General features: G+C 33.7%; 3 protein-coding genes across 4 annotated transcripts; all 3 read right to left on the reverse strand.

Annotated features, from left to right (window-relative positions):
* Positions 1 to 2,763: 2,763 nt before the first annotated feature.
* LOC117115080 lies at positions 2,764 to 4,645 on the reverse strand. Its single transcript, XM_033258744.1, has 2 exons — positions 4,508 to 4,645; positions 2,764 to 3,639 (listed from the first exon to the last, which is right to left on the reverse strand). The coding sequence occupies exon 2, from the start codon at positions 3,636 to 3,638 to the stop codon at positions 3,072 to 3,074; it is 567 nt and encodes a 188-aa protein (XP_033114635.1). The 5' UTR covers position 3,639; positions 4,508 to 4,645; the 3' UTR covers positions 2,764 to 3,071.
* A 3,752-nt stretch (positions 4,646 to 8,397) lies between these two features.
* Positions 8,398 to 10,860, reverse strand: LOC117115114. 2 transcript variants are annotated; one of them, XM_033258803.1, is made up of 2 exons: positions 10,646 to 10,860; positions 8,398 to 9,397 (listed from the first exon to the last, which is right to left on the reverse strand). In XM_033258803.1, exon 2 carries the CDS (start codon positions 9,391 to 9,393, stop codon positions 8,722 to 8,724), a length of 672 nt encoding a protein of 223 aa, XP_033114694.1. In that variant the 5' UTR covers positions 9,394 to 9,397; positions 10,646 to 10,860; the 3' UTR covers positions 8,398 to 8,721. The 2 variants fall into 2 exon arrangements, with proteins under 2 accessions (XP_033114694.1, XP_033114695.1); XM_033258804.1 differs by having other exon boundaries at positions 8,398 to 9,394; positions 10,646 to 10,853.
* Positions 10,861 to 16,754: 5,894 nt separating this feature from the next.
* On the reverse strand, positions 16,755 to 18,667 carry LOC117115082. The gene is made up of 2 exons (XM_033258746.1): positions 18,512 to 18,667; positions 16,755 to 17,472 (listed from the first exon to the last, which is right to left on the reverse strand). The coding sequence occupies exon 2, from the start codon at positions 17,469 to 17,471 to the stop codon at positions 17,034 to 17,036; it is 438 nt and encodes a 145-aa protein (XP_033114637.1). The 5' UTR covers position 17,472; positions 18,512 to 18,667; the 3' UTR covers positions 16,755 to 17,033.
* Positions 18,668 to 18,978: the final 311 nt, after the last annotated feature.

The following is an 18,978-nucleotide window of genomic DNA, read 5'->3' on the forward strand; positions in this document are numbered from 1 at the left end:
TATATATACTATATGTATATATTTTTTTTCCTGGTCAGAAATTATATTATATTTAACTCATTAAACTTTTTCTTAAATCTTATAATTTATTATTATAAATCTTTTATTTTGTCATGTGAATTTTGTAGTTATTATCAGTATTTTTAGGAGGCTATAACTTAAAGTTCTGTATGATTTATACATTAATTTATTTAACCTCCTCCACTTAATGTACATATTTATTTATTATTTGGAAATAAATGAAACTGAAACTGAAACTGATATCCCACTTGAGATCACTCTGCAGATGTACGTCAAGAAGTCTAATGCTGTCTGCTTCCGCCTCAAGGATAACATTACCCATTTCCAAGGGTTCAAACAGTGGTAGGCCTACCTTGCGTAATAAATCATCAGGCTTGGTTTTCATAAAATCGTTAGACGCTATCGCCGATAGCTTTTGGTGATGCTGATTGGTTGGGTGTCTTCAGGGACTGATACGCAGTACAACGATTGCGCTGAAAACACTGAAGTACGGAAGCTTATTCCATGTTTCCAAGATAATTATCTTGGAAAGTCGGAAGGTCACTTTAAGCTACCGTACTGAAGCAACAGTAAATGTAGCGATTTTAATGAAACCAGACTTGTCTTGGAACTGGATTCGGGGTGGCATCATTGACAACACATCAACTAAAATCATTAGGATTTTTCTGTACCAATCATTTGTTAAAAGTTCCGTACTCTCGTGTTAATGTTTGTACTAATGGTATTTTTCGTCGTGTTGCACTTTCTTATAATAATCTAGTTCAAATTTTTCCTAATATTGATATTTTTAATTGTAATATTTCTATTTTTAATCTTATACTAAATACCGGTTTTTAATATATTATTACGATTTTTTCATGCTTTTTATGTTTAAAAAAAATTATATATTTTTATGAATGATATTGTATATTTTTATGGCGACTCTGTTATTGGTGTTTTTGATACACTGTTGGGTCTTGAATAAATAAATAAATAAATAAATAAGTATACACGTACACAACATAGGTTTATGTCATTGACACTGGATACGGGCAAGAGCATTTTAAACTACGAGCTGGCTTATTACAAGACGTATAAATAATAAAGTTTAAATATTCTTTTGTATACATTGGCGGGTACCGGTGTTATTAATCTTTAAGTAGTGTTGTATGTTCCATTGGAAGAAAACTTACTTGGTCCTTTTAAATAAGCTATATAATTATTTATATTCTTGAAGCTGCTGAGGCTGATGATGATGAAGTCGAAGACGACGACGACGACGAAGATGATGATCACGGCGATGACGATGACAAAATGATGACGATCAAGACGACGACAATGATAATAATAATAATAATTAATAATGATGACGACGACGATGATGATGATGGCGATGATGATGAAAATTACGATAAATCATAATGATGATGGTAGTTGTGATAATGGGGGTGTTGGACATGAAGATGGTAAAAATATTAATAGGCCTAATAGTTATTAAGATAACATTGATGATGATGGTATACTTTTTATAATAAAATATAATTATTATTCAATTATACCTTAATTTAAAAATTTTAAAAATATGTTACATCATTACAGAAGTACATCTTACATTTAGGTAAATATATATCGGTATTAATATGCCTAATAATGTTCAAATATGCCTTTTTCAAATACAAAATGGCAATTGTTTGAAATGTTTCAACTATGCATCCTAGGATATACCGAGATATATCATAAACCCATTTATGTCATCCATGTTGTTAAAATCAGGCACAAATGAATTTATCTGGGACATCCCGCTAAAAGGTATTGATATCAATAATAAATGATAAGGTTTGTGATATTTTATTGCTTTTAATAATGATAATGACGATGTTGGTGATAATGGTCATAAGGCCAGAAAAATGAATGTCTTGCCCAACACTGCGACGTTTAAAAATCAGGGGCTTCCAGCACTTAATTTTTTGCTTTAACTCGATGCTTAGGTCAAGGGTTCATTGCTAACAATAACGCTGGTGGAGTATTTACAGTGTGCACGGCCCCCAAACAGAACAGTTGGGCCTATTTGGTATTCCTCCTGGTAAAAAGGATATATTTTTTCAAAAATAAGACCCTAAGTTTTTGTGATTTGCAATGCAGACTTGGGTAAGACATTACCTGATGGTTATGATCAGTGTCGGACCGGAGATACAAATTATAATTTATAAAATTACAACATTAACGGGTAATGCTTCTGCCCACGTGCTTCTTATTTTTAATTAAATGACCAATACATATGTATTAGCGGTGGTTATGATGTGCTTTTACTGGCAATGATGATGACACAGATACAGATACATTATAGTCTTTATTTCACCCTTTTCATCGGAAATTACATGGCCGAAAAGATGTTTCTCGTTCTCAAAGACATTACACGAATATTTTTTTTTATAAATAGGCCTACAATTTTAATTTTAATTTAAATAATTTTATAATTCGAGTGCGTATCTTTGATGATTTTCATTAAAGTTTCTGATTATCTCTACAAATAAACGAATCTCGATAGCGGTCCGTGCTAGCCCTCGTCAATATGATGAAGACGACAATAATGATGATGATGATGATGAAGACGACGATAAATTATAATGACGGTGGTGGTAGTGGTGGTGATGATGGTGGTGATGGAATTAAAGATGATATAAATGACGGATAAGATAATATTGATGATGATATAATTGCTAAAATTACAATTCTACAAAAAAAAAATCCATGAGTACAATATTCGGTCAAATTTAGTTTATTCACTCATACATTTTTATAAAATTTTCAAAATGTTTTACATTATGACAAAACTATTATCATAAAGCATTATCGGTTACGTGATAGTCATCAACATTTATGTAAATATGTTCGAATAGGCCTATCCGAAGAATAATATTCAAATGTGACAAAATATCAATTGTTCGAAATGTTTAATTTTTCTGTAGGGATAGAAAAGACTAATGTTATAGGCCTATTTTTTTTCTGGAGAGGCTCGTTTACATAGCAGAAATGTGCTATCTTCATTGCGATAGAAAAAATACTATGAATTAACCTACGCGTACCCCCTGTCTATCCAAAGATTCGTACAGATTTCTCAACAACTCATCAATGTCCATGTTGTTAACATCGGGAACAAATGACTTTGTCTTGGACATGCCGTTCAGCCAAGGAATTTTAGTTACAAGTCCTTGGTTCCGCTGCCGCAGCCTCAGTGCATCCATAGACTCTTGGAGATGTTTCATCGACTCTTCTTCTTCTTTCTTAAGCTCCTCATCGGCCTCTACATATTTCTGCCAGTCATCATCTTTGAAGCTTGGTTTAGGGAGGGGCATGAGGCCATTATTAAGTCCTTGTATATTCATATCAGCTATCATTTTATTAAGGTCTTCCGTAACCTTGTCTCCGTCATCAAGATGCAAGTCAATATTTGTAATGCTTGAAATATCGGGTAGCTTGAGGTCGTTGTTAGAGAATTCGCTGTTGTATTCCTCGGCGGCTATTGACCAAAAATTGAAGCTGTCATAAATGCTGTTGCCTGCGTCCCATTCTTGTTTCGTCAAAGGAAGTGCAGATGATACGACCACAGCCGTCAAGAAGACCACCAATATAATCATTCTGTTAAAAAGAAAAATGTTGAAATTACTATTAAACATACAATAAATTTAAACTGCTATAACGTTTGGTATTCGAATTCTTTGGGAAATAATATAGAAAGCTTCCTATGACATGAGCATTAATTAGGAAATATGTAAAACAAGAAGTGGCGAAGTTGACGTCCCTTAAAGATATTTTTTTTATCGAATTTGATTTTAAACTTATAATAAAAATTGAAACATATTTTAAAGATTTGTAGGAAAATTATCCCTCAACAAACTAACAGATTTAAATATTTTTATTTCATATTTCTCACTAGGTCTATGACTATTCATTATGGCCTTCCAGATACTGTATTAAAACAAATATCATCTGTCTGCCATTTTAATGTGAATTCAACCCCAAAATAAAGTTTTAAATTAGCTTATTCGAAGTCATCACGAATGAAATAATTAGGCCTAAAAGTTTCACTTCAGTCGGCCTATGGTCTATACACAGTTAAGGGGTTCATTGTGTTCAGTAGGCTACTTAATAATATAAGGCCTCTGTACAAAAGATTAAAAAGCACGGTACGATTCACCTCAAAGAAGTAACGAGAGTTTTTTTTATCGACTTTGATTAAACTTCTATATGACCATTCACTATAGTTTACAGATAGCATCAGCCAAACTTTAAATTTACAATGTGATGTCAACCCTAAAATAAGTTGGAAATTAGCTTATACAAAATCATTCCGAATGAAATTAGTAGGCCTAAAAGTTTCACTTCAGTGGCCCTATGGGGAAGTCCACTGTGTTCAGTAACTAATAATATTAGGCCTCTGTACAAAAGAGTAAAAAGTATGGGACGATTCACCTCTAAGAAGTATTACAATAAATGTGTAACTTACGTTTTTGGAAGCTGGAATAAATTAAATGTAATGGAAGCTAACTTGGACGTCTGAAAATTCTGGAATAAGCAGAAGGAAGAGACAGCGTTACCAATGCTCTTCAAAACTTATCAGTTTCTGCAGGTTCAACAGGCCTACTTCTTGCCCACTAGGAAGCGCATTAAATAGACTGAGTTTTCAAGGTTCTAATAATTCCGGCCAATGAGATGTAAGCGTTCTCAAGCGTCGAATAATTCCCACCAATGAGATTTAAGGGGAATAACATCATTGATATCTGATACTGCATGTCTCCGAAAACCCAGGCCAGAACCGGATGTGTGGTAACATCAATACTTTAATGTTAATAACATCGAGTTTAACTGGTAAATTTCCGTTTACTTGAATTAAACAATATCGTCCTTTTTACATTGTATTTACTATGTTCATTCATGAGTAAAGAAAGTTTAACCGAGATGATTATATAATTATGTATATTATTTTGAGACAGATACAGAACTTTGTTTGACTTCATATTTTATACACACACACGCACACCCCACACACTAAAATTTATTCCAACAAATATTTCGACTGCTCCTGATGACGTTATAATTGTATCAACCATAGCCCTTCAACGAAAAGTTTCTTTATTTTAATTGGATGAAAAAAGGTGTGTGGCACTGGTGAGATTCGAACTTGCAACCTCTCGCTATCAAGGCGAGTATATAACATTAGGCTGAGTAAAGGAACTTTTCGTTGAGAGTTTATCTCTTCACGTGTTACATTTTTTTTTTACGCAGGGATTCGTCATGTTGTCAACATGACGAAAGCTTGTGTAAGTTAACGTCAAACTTTAAGGTTTAAGCGCGATGACATCAATGATATATATCCATACCTCCTCTCTCGGAAAACCCAGGGAAGCATCGGAAGTGTAGCAACATAAGGAATAACATCCAGCGAATAATAGTTTAAAGGTAAATTCCAGTTTACTAGAATTTAGATTATAGCGTTCTTTTTACCATTTATTTATTCTGTTCATGAAAGAATGTTTAAACCGAGATTAACATATTAAAATAAAACGGATATTTCGACAAGGATTCCATACTGTGGGTTGAATATTGTAATAGAGAGCTTAAATATAAATTATAGATTGTGATCATATCTTGACTTGATTAGTTAAATTTTAACATAAATTATTTTCCGTTTTCTCTCTGAACAATGGTTACATGTGATTCCCACTTAAGCTTATTACCAATTAAAACACCAAGTATTTGAAGAACATCTACCTCACTTCCATTAATAGTCATTAGTCGCATGGGCGGATCCAGAAACAATGGAGAGTCCAATTTTAAGGATAGACGCATAATCTGTGCAAGTCGCAAAGCTCTAAACTTATAACCCATAGTCCGAGAGGAGGATTTGTGAGAGGCGTACCTTAGCGCCCGGATCAACCAAAAATGTTTTTAAAGACAAAATATGTAAAATGATATCAATGGCTGGTCAAGAAATTTAAAATAGAAGGGTGGGTCTATATTACTCAAATGGTTAGGGCTGTGGTAAGAACATTATGATTATGGCACCTCTTGGCTGAAAATTTGAATATTTTATCTCCATTTTATTAGACTTACGCTGAGGAAGCATTTGTCAGAAATATTCGTCTTGAATAAATTTTATGTCTCTATTATATCTACGTATGCAATCTGTCTCTTATACACATCTAGATGTGTATAAGAGACAGATATATATATATATATATACGGTATATATTAATTTGTTTCTTTTTAAAGATCATAATCTATTATTATTGTTCTTTAAGTTTGTTATGAGAATTTTGTATTTATGTTTTAGTATTTCTCATGTATAATTTATACATGAACTTATTATCTGCCTCCACTTAATATATATTATGTTATTTGAAAATAAATGAAACTGAAACTGATTTCTGTAGATGTGCTCAAAAAACTTAAATGCTTTGTGCTTCCGCCTTAAGGCTAACATTGCCCATTGTATATGGGTTCAAACGGTAGTACCTAAGAAATTAATACGCATATGAAGCTTGGTTTCAATACAATCGCTAGACATTATTATATCGCCGACAGCTTTCGGTGATGCTGATTGGTCGGTCGAATCGGAGAGTCTTCCCAATTGCGTTCGGGACTGTTAGGCATTAAAACGATTGCACTGAAAACACTGTAGCGGCAGTGTAGTGATTTTAAAGAAACCAGGCTTGTCTTGGAACTTGTCTGGATTCGGGGTGGCATCGTTGGCAACAAACCAACTAAGATCATGAAGATTTTCCTGTACACACGTACACAACATATGTTTATGTCGTTGACATTGATACCGGCATGCGCATTTTAAGGAATTGGCTTATTACCAGACGTAATAAAGTTTCAATATTCTTTCGTATAGCCTATATTGGCGGGTACTATTGTTATTGATTTTTGTAATTAAAACGTTTGTAAATCAAAGAAAATTAGTTTTGCTAGATGTTCCATTGGACGTTAAAACTTACTTGGTCCTTTTTAATAAGCTATACAATTCTTAAGGTTTTCCTGATTTTGCAGACTATTGGCCTATTATTATCTCCAGGTATTGATATTAATTACAATGATAATGCTGAATCGTTAATGATGACCGTTATGATATAAACCTATAGGCCTATTGATTTTAGTAATGATATTGACAATGTTGGTAGTAATAATAAGGCAAAAAAGTGTTTAGCCCAACTGTGACATTTAAACAAAATCAGTGACTGTTAACATTTTACGTTTCTTTTTTTAAACTCGATTCTTAGACCTAAGGTACGTTGCTAACCATCACGCCAATAGAGTATCTAAGGGGTGCGCGGAAAAGCTGGGAAAAGTAACCTCTTCACACGTAAGAGGTTTTTTGTGGTCCTCCTAGTGAAATAGGATATAGGCCTATTTTTGCAAGCAAAAATAAACCCAAAATTTCTAATTTTAAGTGGACTTGGGTAACAAATTGTTTACCTTCTATGGTGATGATAATGTACTTGTAATAATATTAATGATGGCAGTGGATAGCAGTGGTTATGGTGTGTTTCATTTACCGTACTGATAATAATGATACCGAAAGGTCCACTGATTAATCTCAGATAAGATAGTATAATACATACGGTACTCCAAGTATTGAAATGTGTCGGGATTCAATATTTCGACAGTAATTATGTCATTATCCGGAATGATGATGACATAAATAATGTCGAAATATTGAATCCCGACACGATGGCGTGCATTTCTGCGAGTCACCATTTTCAAGTCTTGGGCTAGCTGATGACATGAGGCCGTTATTATACTTTGTCTGGGGCACGCCGCCGTTCAGCCCAGTCTTGACCCATCATATCGGCTCTCATTTTAATAAAGTGTTCTACATTCCTGATTTCCTCACCGAACTAAAGACCTTTCTGTCAATCAGCATATGTGATCCTTTGCGCGCATGTACTTGGAGTATACATTATACTATCTTGATAATGATGATATATTTGGATATATTTATTTATTTATTAATTATTGTTTGTTAAGTGTCACCCTTGGCGGCGGAGAAAATTTATACAGCAATTAAGGTTGCTTTTGTTTAATCCTGTCTCTGTCAAGGGTGTTTCGTTTTGTTTTTGTTGTATAATGTTTTTAAAATTGGACGAAATAAATGAAATGAAATGATGCTGTTGCTAATAATAAATTGATGATGATGAAGACGACGACAGCGCGGACGATGATGATGATGATGGCGATGACGATGAAGATGAAGATGACAATAAATTATAATGATTTTTGTTGTTTGGTGGTGATGATGGTGGAGATAGAATGAAAGATGATAAAAATGACTGGTTTTAAGATAATTCTACAAAATAATTCCATGAGTGCAATATTTGATTAAATCTAATTTATTCACTGATACCCCTATTATAAAATTTTCCAATATTCTACATCATTACAAAACAATATCATACAAGATAATGCATTATCAATTACGAGATAGCACATGGTAACATCAAAATTTAAGAACTGTATGTTCGAATATCCCTACAATAATGTTAAAAAAAATATGCTTTTTTCAATGACAAAAGAAAAAAAAACAATTGTTCGAAATGTGTAATTTTACTGTATGAGTATAGTTGGAATTATGCTAAGTTTTTTTTAAATTTTTGTTTATTTTATTTGCTTTTTAAAGAGACTGGTTTATATGGTAGATAGTTGCGATCTTCATTTTAATTAACCCCACAAAGCACCTCGGTGGAACGTCGGGCGACCCCACAAAGCCCCTCGGTGGAACTTCGGGCGATATATTTTTTTCAACACATATTCTTCTTTTTTAATCTCTTCATCGTCCTCGGCATCGGCCTCAGCATATTTCTGCGAGTCACCATCTTCAGGTCTTGGGCTAGCGGATGACGTCATGAGGTCGTTATTATACTTTGTCTGGGGCATACCGTTCAGCCAAGGACTTTTAGTTAAACTTCCCTGGTTCAGCGTCAAGTGACCCATCATATCGGCTCTCATTTTAATAAGATCTTTTAAATTCCTAATCTCCTCACCGGCCTCAATATCTTTCTGCCAATCAACATATGTGATACTTTGTTCAACTGATGGCACGAGTTCATTATTAGAGAATTTCCCTTCCATGACTTTATCAAAATCTTGTCCGTTGTTTATCTCTTCACCGGCATTAAGATACCTCTGCCAGTCAACATCTTCAAAGGCCTGTCCGGCTGATGGCACGAGTCCATTATTAGAGAATTCTTCCTTGACTTTTGCAGCTATTTCATTTGGATCAAGTCCTGTGTGTTGGTCGACAATTTTTTGCCAATAAGCAGATTCTTGTTTCGTCAAAGGAAGTGCGGACGACACGATGATTGCCGTGAAGAACACCACCAATGGAATCATTCTGCTAAAAAGAAAAAAAACCCAATTATATTATATTTATAATTAATTCACTGTATTCAAATTAAGGAATTCACATAAAAAAAAATTAACAATTAAATATAAAAACAAATATATAAATAAAAAAAAAATAAAAAAAATGTAAAAGTGGAGCAACCTCATTGTTCAAAGAGAGGGGAGCAGCCAGTGCCAACGCTAGGGAGATGGGTGGTGGTTGGGGGGGGGGGATTATAAGATATTGAGTAATTGAATGTAATATGGTATGGGACTATCAGAAAATAATGTTAAAAAACATTTTAATATTGCAATGTACTTTTATTTGCTTTGAAATATTTGTCATGTCTTTTGAAGATGAATAATAAAAAAAAAATTTGGTTTTGCATTTTAGCTGTTAATAATTTCTTCCATTACATAAACATAAATATAATTGAACTGCAATATTGTTTTCTATTCGAATGAAAAGCTTCATGTGAAATTATCATTCATTGAGAAATATAGAAAGTAAGGAGTGGCGAAGTTTACGTCACCCTAAGATTCTGTTATCGAATTTGATTAAACTTCTTTTAAAAGTTTATCGAAGGATTGTTTAAGTAGAACAAGAAAATATATTCCTCAACAAATTAAAGTATTTAATTTTTGATTTAACTTTTCCAATTTCTATTTATTATGGTTTTTCTGAACAGATAGCGCCGACGATTTCATTTTACAATAATATGAATCCAATGCCAAAATGAGTTCGAATTAATTAGCTTATACAAATTCATCTCGAATAAACTAAGTAAGCCTGAAAGTTTCATTTCAGTTTGGTCTATATGCCTACATAGTTAAGAAGCTCATTTTGTTCAGTACCTAATAATATAAGGCCTCTGTACAAAAGATTTAAAAGCACGGGACGATTCAACCATAAGAAGTAACGGAAGTTCCCTACACAAAGTTTATGTCCCCCCTAAAATTTTGTTATCGAATTTGATTTAACTTCTATGACTATTCATTATGGTTTTCTAGATATTGGAACAGATAACATCGGTCTCATTTTACCATGTGAAATCAACCCCAAAATAAGTTGCAAATTAGCTATACAAAATAATCCCGGAATGAAATAAGTAGGCCTAAAAGTATCACTTCAGTAGGCCTATGATACACAGTTAAACAATTCATTGTGTTCAGACCTAAAAATATAAGACCTCTGTACAAAAGATTAAAAAGCACGGGACAATTCGCCAGTAAGAAGTACTAAAATAAATATGTAACTTACGTCCTTGGAAGCTAGAATAAGTATGAAAATGTAATAAAAGCTGACGTGGACGTCTGAAAATTGTGGAATAAGCAGCAGAAAGAGGCGCCGTTACCAATGCTTTCCTTAACTTACAAGTTTTTGCAGGTTCAATAGGCCTACTTCTTGCCCACTAGGAAGCGCATTAAATAGGCTGAGTTTTCAAGGTTCTGATAATTCCGACCAATGAGATTTAAGCATTCTCAAGCGTCTGATAATTCCCACCAATAAAATTTAAGGGGAATAACATCATTGATATCTGACACAGAATGTCTCCGCAAACCAATCTAAGCATCGGAAGACCTTCAAACGAAAAGTTTTTTATTTAAGTTCTATGAAAAACAGTGTGTTTGGTGGAATTCGAACTCGCAACCTCTCGCTATCAAGGCGAGGATCATAACATTGGGCTGAGTAAAGGAACTTTTCGTTGAGAGTCTCTTCACGTGTTACATTTCTTACGCAGACATTCCTAATGTCATCAACATGACGAAAGCTCTGACATCATTGATATATATCCGATATTTCTTCTCTCCGAAAACCCAGGCAAGCATCGGATATGTGGTAACATAAAAAAGGTTAATAACATCTAGGGAAGGAATAGTTGTTTAACGGTAAATTCCAGTTTTACTTTATAAAATTTATACTGTATTTGATTATCTTGTAGAGTAATTTATCTATCGTGAACTTTTTATTTGATTTGATTTTTTTGTTTGTATTTTCTTCTGGCAAAGTCATGTGCAATATTATTTGGAAATTCTCATGTTAATTTGTATGTTTTTCGTCGTATTTATACTAGTATACTGATGATGACGACAATGACGACGACGACGATGACGATGATGACGACGACGATGAAGAAGATGACGATAAATGATGATGATGATGATGGTAGTTGTGATGATGATGTGATTGAACTGAAAGTCAGGTAGAACTGATTTTTCTAAGACAGACAAAAAGTAGTTTGATCAAAAACAGAGCAACGGTGGATGAGATACAGATTTTTGAATATTTAAAAACTGGGGGTAAAATGTGTAAAAATGGGTGGTTACGCCCAGGTTTTAAGAAAATATTGATAATTGCTGAATTACAATTCTAAACAAAATTTAATGTTTGTACATATTAATTAATCAAATCAAATCAAATTTTTTACATAATAATTGTAACTAATTAAAATAATAATAATATTGACTATTTTAATTGATCTTAATAATGATAATGACTTATTGTAAATTTAATTCAGGTATTCATTTTTTAATTAGACCACGAAGGCTTCATGGTTGAACAGGTCCAAATACCCGTCGGGAACATTGTATTACACACTGCTATGCCTAAAGAGGGCATTCGGCCAGATAAATCTGGAAATACGGCTAGAAATATTGTCGTATATTATATATGATATTGAAGGAAGTTAGCCGTTAACACTGTTGAATATATTATATAATATACGACAGTATTTCTAGCCGTATTTCCAGAGTTGCCTTGCCTTGTCCGCGAGAGCTCGCAGGTTCAAATCCCGTCGGAGGCATTTTATTACACAAGGATTTTTCATAGGACTTTATTCGTTGAAAAGCTACAGGGTAGCCTACGATGTTCCATCATGTCCTTATTAAACACTGTATATGTACCTTTGATGATTTATATTATATTTATTCCATAGTGTTAACGGCTAACTTTCTTCAATATCATATATAATATACGACAGTATTTCTAGACGTATTTCCAGATTTATCTGGCCGAACGCCCTCTTGAGGCATAGCATTGTGTAATACAATGTTCCCGACGGGTATTTGGACTTGGTTTGGAATTGGCTTATTACCAGACATAATCAAGTTTCAATACTCTTTCGTATAGCCTATATTGGCGGGTACTATTGTTATTAATTTTTGTAATTAAAACGTTTGTAAATCAAAGAAAATTAGTTTTGCTAGATGTTCCATTAGACGTTAAAATTACTTGGTCCTTTTTAATAAGCTATACAGTTCTTAAGGTTTTCCTGATTTTGCAGACTATTGGCCTATTATTATCTCCAGGTATTGATATTAATTACAATAATGATGCTGACTCGTTAATGACGAGCTTTATGATGTAGGCCTATGTTGATTTTAGTAATGATACTGACAATGTTGATAGTAATAATAAGGCAAAAAATGAGTGTTCAACCCAAGCACTGATATTTCAACAAAATCAGGGGCTGCTAACATTTTATTTTTCTTTTCTTAAACTCGATTCTTAGACCTAAGGTACGTTGCTAACCATCACGCCAATAGAGTATCTAAGGAGTGCGCGGAAAAGCTGGGAAAAGCCTCTTCACACGTAAGAGGTTTTGTGGTCCTCCTATAGTGAAATAGGATTGGCCTGTTTTTGCAAAAATAAACCCTAAATTTCTAATTTAAGTGGATTTGGGTAACACATTGTTTACCTTCTATGGTGATGATAATGTACTTGTAATAATATTAATGATAGCAGTGGATAAAGTGGTTGGTGTATTTAATTTACCGTACTGATAATGATGATACCGAAAGGTCCACTAATTAATCTCAGATAAGATAGTATAATAGGATACTCCAAGTATCGAAAATGTACACCATTGTGTCGGGATTTAACATTTCGACATTAATTATGTCATCATCAGGTGATGATGACATAATGTCAAAATATTGAATCCCGACACGATGGTGTGCATTTCCGCGAGTCACCATCTTCAGGTCTTGGGCTAGCGGATGACGTCATGAGGTCGTTATTATGGTTAAACTTCCCTGGTTCATATCGGCTCTCATTTTAATAAAGTCTTCTACATTCCTGATCTCCTCACCGAACTAAAGACCTTTCTGCCAATCAGCATAGTGATCCTTTGCGTGCATGTACTTGGAGCATGCATTATACTATCTTGATAATGATGATATATTTGGATATATTATTTATTTATTAATTATTGTTTGTTAAGTGTCACCCTTGGCGGCGAAGAAAATTTGTACAGCAATTAAGTTTGCTTTTGTTTAATCCTGTCTCTGTCAGGTGTTTCGTTTTGTTTATGTTTTTGTTGTATAATGTTTTTAAAATTGGACGAAATAAATGAAATGAAATGATGATGTTGCTAATGATAAATTGATGATGATGAAGACGACGACAGCGCGGACGATGATGATGATGATGGCGATGACGATGAAGATGAAGATGACAATAAATTGTAATGATCTTTGTTGTTTGGTGGTGATGATGGTGGAGATAGAATGAAAGATGATAAAAATGACTGGTTTTAAGATAATTCTACAAAATTATTCCATGAGTGCAATATTTGATTAAATCTAATTTATTCACTGATACCACTATTATAAAATTTTCCAATATTCTACATCATTACCAAACAATATCATATACAAGATAATGCATTATCAATTACGAGATAGACATGGTAACATCAAAATTTAAGAAATGTATATTCGAATATCCCTACAATAATGTTAAAAAAAATATGCCTTTTTCAATGACAAAAGAAAAAAAACAAACAAATGCAGTGTTCGAAATATGTAATTTTACTGTATGAGTATAGCTGGAATTATGCTATGTTTTTTTAATTTTTTGTTTATTTTATTTATTTTTTAAAGAGACTAGTTTATATGGTAGAAATTTGCGATCTTCATTGCGATAGAGAAATTAATTTTTTTTTAAAAACCCTCGGAAGATCTTCCAGCGACCCCACAAAGCCCCTCGGTGGAACTTCGGGCGATATATTTTTTTCAACACATATTTTTCTTTCTTAATCTCTTCTTCGTCATCGACATCGGCCTCAGCATATTTCTGCGAGTCACCATCTTCAAGTCTTGGGCTAGCCGATGACATGAGATCGTTATTATACTTTGTCTGGGGCATACCGTTCAGCCAAGGACTTTTAGTTGAACTTCCCTGGTTCAGCGTCAAGACTTGACCCATCATATCGGCTCTCATTTTAATAAGATCTTTTAAATTCCTAATCTCCTCACCGGCCTCAATATCTTTCTGCCAATCAACATATGTAATATTTTGTTCAACTGACGACAAGAGTTCATTATTAGAGAATTTCCCTTTCATGACTTTATCAAAATCTTTTCCGTTGTTTATCTCTTCGCCGGCCTTAAGATACTTCTGCCAGTCAACATCTTCAAAGGTCTGTCCGGCTGATGGCACGAGTCCATTATTAGAGAATTCTTCCTTGTCTTTTGCGGCTATTTTATTTGGATCAAGTCCTGTGTATTGGCCGACAATTTTTTGCCAATTAGCAGGTTCTTGTTTCGTCAAAGGAAGTGCGGACGACACGATGATTGCCGTGAAGAACACCACCAATGGAATCATTCTGCTGAAAAGAAAAAAAAAACAAAAAAAAAACAATTATATTATATTATATTTATAATTTACTGTATTCAAATTCAGAAATTCACATAAAAAAATCCATTAACAATTAAATATAAAAACAAATATATAAATTAAAAAAAAAAAACAAGACAAAAAGGTAAAAGTGGAGCAACCTCATTGTTTAAAGGGAGGGGAGCAGCCAGTGCCAACGCTAGGGAGATGGATGGTGGTGGGGGGGGGGAATTATGCGATATTGAGTAATTGAATGTAATATGGTATGGGACTATCAGAAAATAATGTTAAAAAACACTTTAATATTGCAATGTACTTTTATTTGCTTTGAAATCTTTGTCATGTCTTTTGAAGATGAATAAAAAAAATTTGGTTTTGCATTTTAGCTGGAATAATTTCTTCCATTACATAAACATAAATATAATTGAACTGCAATATTGTTTGCTATTCGAATGAAAAGCTTCATGTGAAATGAACATTCATTGAGAAATATGGAAAGTAAGGAGTGGCGAAGTTTACGTCACCTTAAGATTCCTGTCTCTTATACACATCTAGATGTGTATAAGAGACAGATACAAGATAATGCATTATCAATTACGAGATAGACATGGTAACATCAAAATTTAAGAAATGTATATTCGAATATCCCTACAATAATGTTAAAAAAAATATGCCTTTTTCAATGACAAAAGAAAAAAAACAAACAAATGCAGTGTTCGAAATATGTCCGAGAGCACAATATTCGATAAAATATAATTCATTCACTTATACTTATTAAAATTTTAAATACTTTACATCAATATAATGCATTATCGGTTGCGCGATGCACATGTATCATCGATTTTGTTACCTGTTTATCGACTATGTATAATGGTTTTGTTAATACTTGTCCCGATTTGATATCTATTTAATTACGCTTATTTCAAAGCCTACAGACACAATGCAAAACCGAGGTCCTCAATAAACATCTGGGATTTGAAGCTCTCGGTCTGAAAAAATGTAACAGCATCGATCATTCATGTCTCGATCTCAAGAAGTGAATATCAATCCAATGTTTTAGGTTAGTTACTGCTTTTTAGCTGCCCCTGAACAGAATATATTATTGTTACTTGTACAGTTATTCATGTGAATTGCCAACACAGAAAGTGTGGATGGGTTATGAGTTATTCTTTTCAGATTAAAGACATCTTATAAAAGCCTGTGAGTGGCGATTAACTTTCGCTCTTGGTCAGAAATGAATAAATAAATATAAATATGATGATAAAATAATGATGATGATGAAGACGACGACGATGATGAAGAAGAAGACGACGGCGACGGTGACGACTACGATGATGATGATGACAATAATGATGATGACGACGATGATGATGATGAAAATAACGATAATTGATGATGATGGTATTTGGCAGGGGCGGATCCAGCCTGAGTCCGGTATAAAAGAGGGTGCATGTTTGTGCAATCTGAGTTAAGAGTCTCAGGAAAGAACCTGTTGTATGGGTGCAAGCGGCAAATCTCCCTTAAACCACTATCATCTTCATTAATTTGAGGTTGTATTTGATTGATTTTTACTCTTTAGCATGGTAATTTTCTGATAATCTTTACAAAACAATTTTTTAGAGGGAGCACCACCATCACTGATTGTGATGGTCGGAGTTTGACTTAAAAATGACGGGTTTTAAGATAATATTGATGATGATGGTATAATTTCAAAAATTACAATTCTAAAAATAATTCTACGAGTACAATATTCCATAAAATTTAATTTATTCACTCATACTTTATTACAACATTTAAAAATATTTTACATCATGACAGAAGTAGGCCTATATCATACAATATAATGCATCGGTGATAGCACATGGTATCATCAAAGTTGAGGTAAATATGTTCGAATATGCCTAATGTTTAAAAATGCATTTTTTCAAATACAAAGTAGCAATTTTTCGTTTTACTGTAGGCATAGATTAGGACTAAGGCTATGTTATAAGTTCTTTCTGGAAACTGGATTATTTGATAGAAATTTGACCTATTGCTGCAACTGTGAATCCGAGGACATACCGAGATATTTCATTAACTCATTCATGTCCATGTTGTTAAAATCGGGAACAAAAGAATTTGTCTGGGACATGCCGTTCAGCGTCAAGTCTTGTCCCATCATATCGGCGCCCATTTTATTAAAATCTTGTCCGTTGTTCATCTCTTCACCGGCCTCAAGATACTTCTGCCAGTCAACATCTTCAAAGCTCTGTCCGGCTGATGGCACGAGTCCATTATTAGAGAATTCTTCCATGGCTTTTGCAGCTATTTCATTTGGATCAAGTCCGGCGTATTGCTCGACGATTTTTTGCCAATATGCAGAACTGAAGTTGTCATAAACGCTGGTGCCTGTGTCCGATTCTTGTTTCATCACAGGAAGTGCAGACGATACGACGACAGCCGCAAAGAAGACCACCAATGAAATCATTCTGTTAAAAAGTAACATTTTTGAAATTAAAATCAAACATAAAATTGAACATTTTTTTGAAGAGACAGCAACAGCACTCGCTATTCGATTTCATTGGGAAATATGGTAAATTTCATCGGAGTATAGAACTGCAAAAGGCTCGACAACCCTGATTTTTTTATGCACACAATTAAACGTTAAAAAAGTACTACCACGAGATAAGGGGCGCCCTATACAGTTCGAAAATTCGCTTTTGAAGGAAGCCCTCTAGTTCGTGGTAATACTTTTTGAGATAGGATTGCGTTCCAAGGAAACCCAGAGATAGACCTCTTGCAGTTCTATACTCTATGATTTCATACGAATGAGCTTTCATTGGCAATGAGCGGTGAAATTTATGTGATAAGTTTATCAAATGTTTTTTTTTAAGTAGGACAAGAAAACATATACCTCAACAAATTATTAACAGATTTCATTTTTAATAAATTTTTTCTTGGTAAAGGCCTTTTGTATATTAATATGGTTTTTCACAGATAAGTTTGGCACAGATAGTACAGGACTCCTTTTACAATATGAATTCAAATAAATTGGAAATTTCATAGTTTCACTACACATGGTCTAAACACAGTTAATGTCAGGCTCCGGAGGCAAAAAATGTTAATATGTTGTAAAACTGAATTTTTAAAAGACATAAAAGGGTGTTAAATAGGTATTTAAAAACTGGTGGTAAGAGGCAGAGCCACCCATTTTCCACTCCCCCCCCCCCCCCCCCCCCCCTTCAGTTTTTAGATATCCAAAATTCTGTACCGGTATATCATTAACCGTTCCAGATTTTTTTTTTTTGGTCAAAATAAGTTTTATATACACAAAAGTTTTCTTCCGGACCCTGGCATTAAGCAGTTCAACTTTGTCTTTAGTGCCTAATAATATTAGGCGTATGTAGGCCTACTAACAAGTTTAAAGGGCGCGGGACGACTCCCCCCTCCCCACCCCACCACTATGTAGCGATTGTTCTTGTTTGACTAAAATAACACAAAATTTATCAAAATAATCGGTAAACTTACGTTTTAGAAGCTAGAATAAACTAAATACTGCAAGATGAATGTCTGAAAATGCTGGAATAAGCTGAAGAAAGATGAACCGTTACCAATGCCCTCCTCTATTCTTACGAATTTTGCAGGTTTGATACTTCTTGCCGAAGTGCAGGCGCATTAAATAGACTGAGTTTTCAGGCGTCTAATTCCGACCAATGAGATTTTAGCGCGATGACCTCATTTCTATACATCTGATACTGCCTGTCTCCAAAAACAGGAAGTGGGGTACCATAAATAAATTATAATAGCATCCAGGGTATAATTGTTTGACGGTAAATTCCAGATTAATTGAATTCAACAGTAGCGTCCTTTTTACCATTTATTTATTCTGTTCATATAAGAAAGTTTAACCAAGGATATTAGGCATATATATATATATATATATATATATATATATATATATATATTTTTTTTTGTCTTTTGTGTTATTATTTCAC

The sequence above is a fragment of the Anneissia japonica genome, unplaced genomic scaffold (genome assembly GCF_011630105.1).
Source record: "Anneissia japonica isolate Jap-2015-1 unplaced genomic scaffold, ASM1163010v1 scaffold24_len2511860_cov200, whole genome shotgun sequence".
Lineage (NCBI taxonomy): Eukaryota > Metazoa > Echinodermata > Crinoidea > Comatulida > Comatulidae > Anneissia > Anneissia japonica.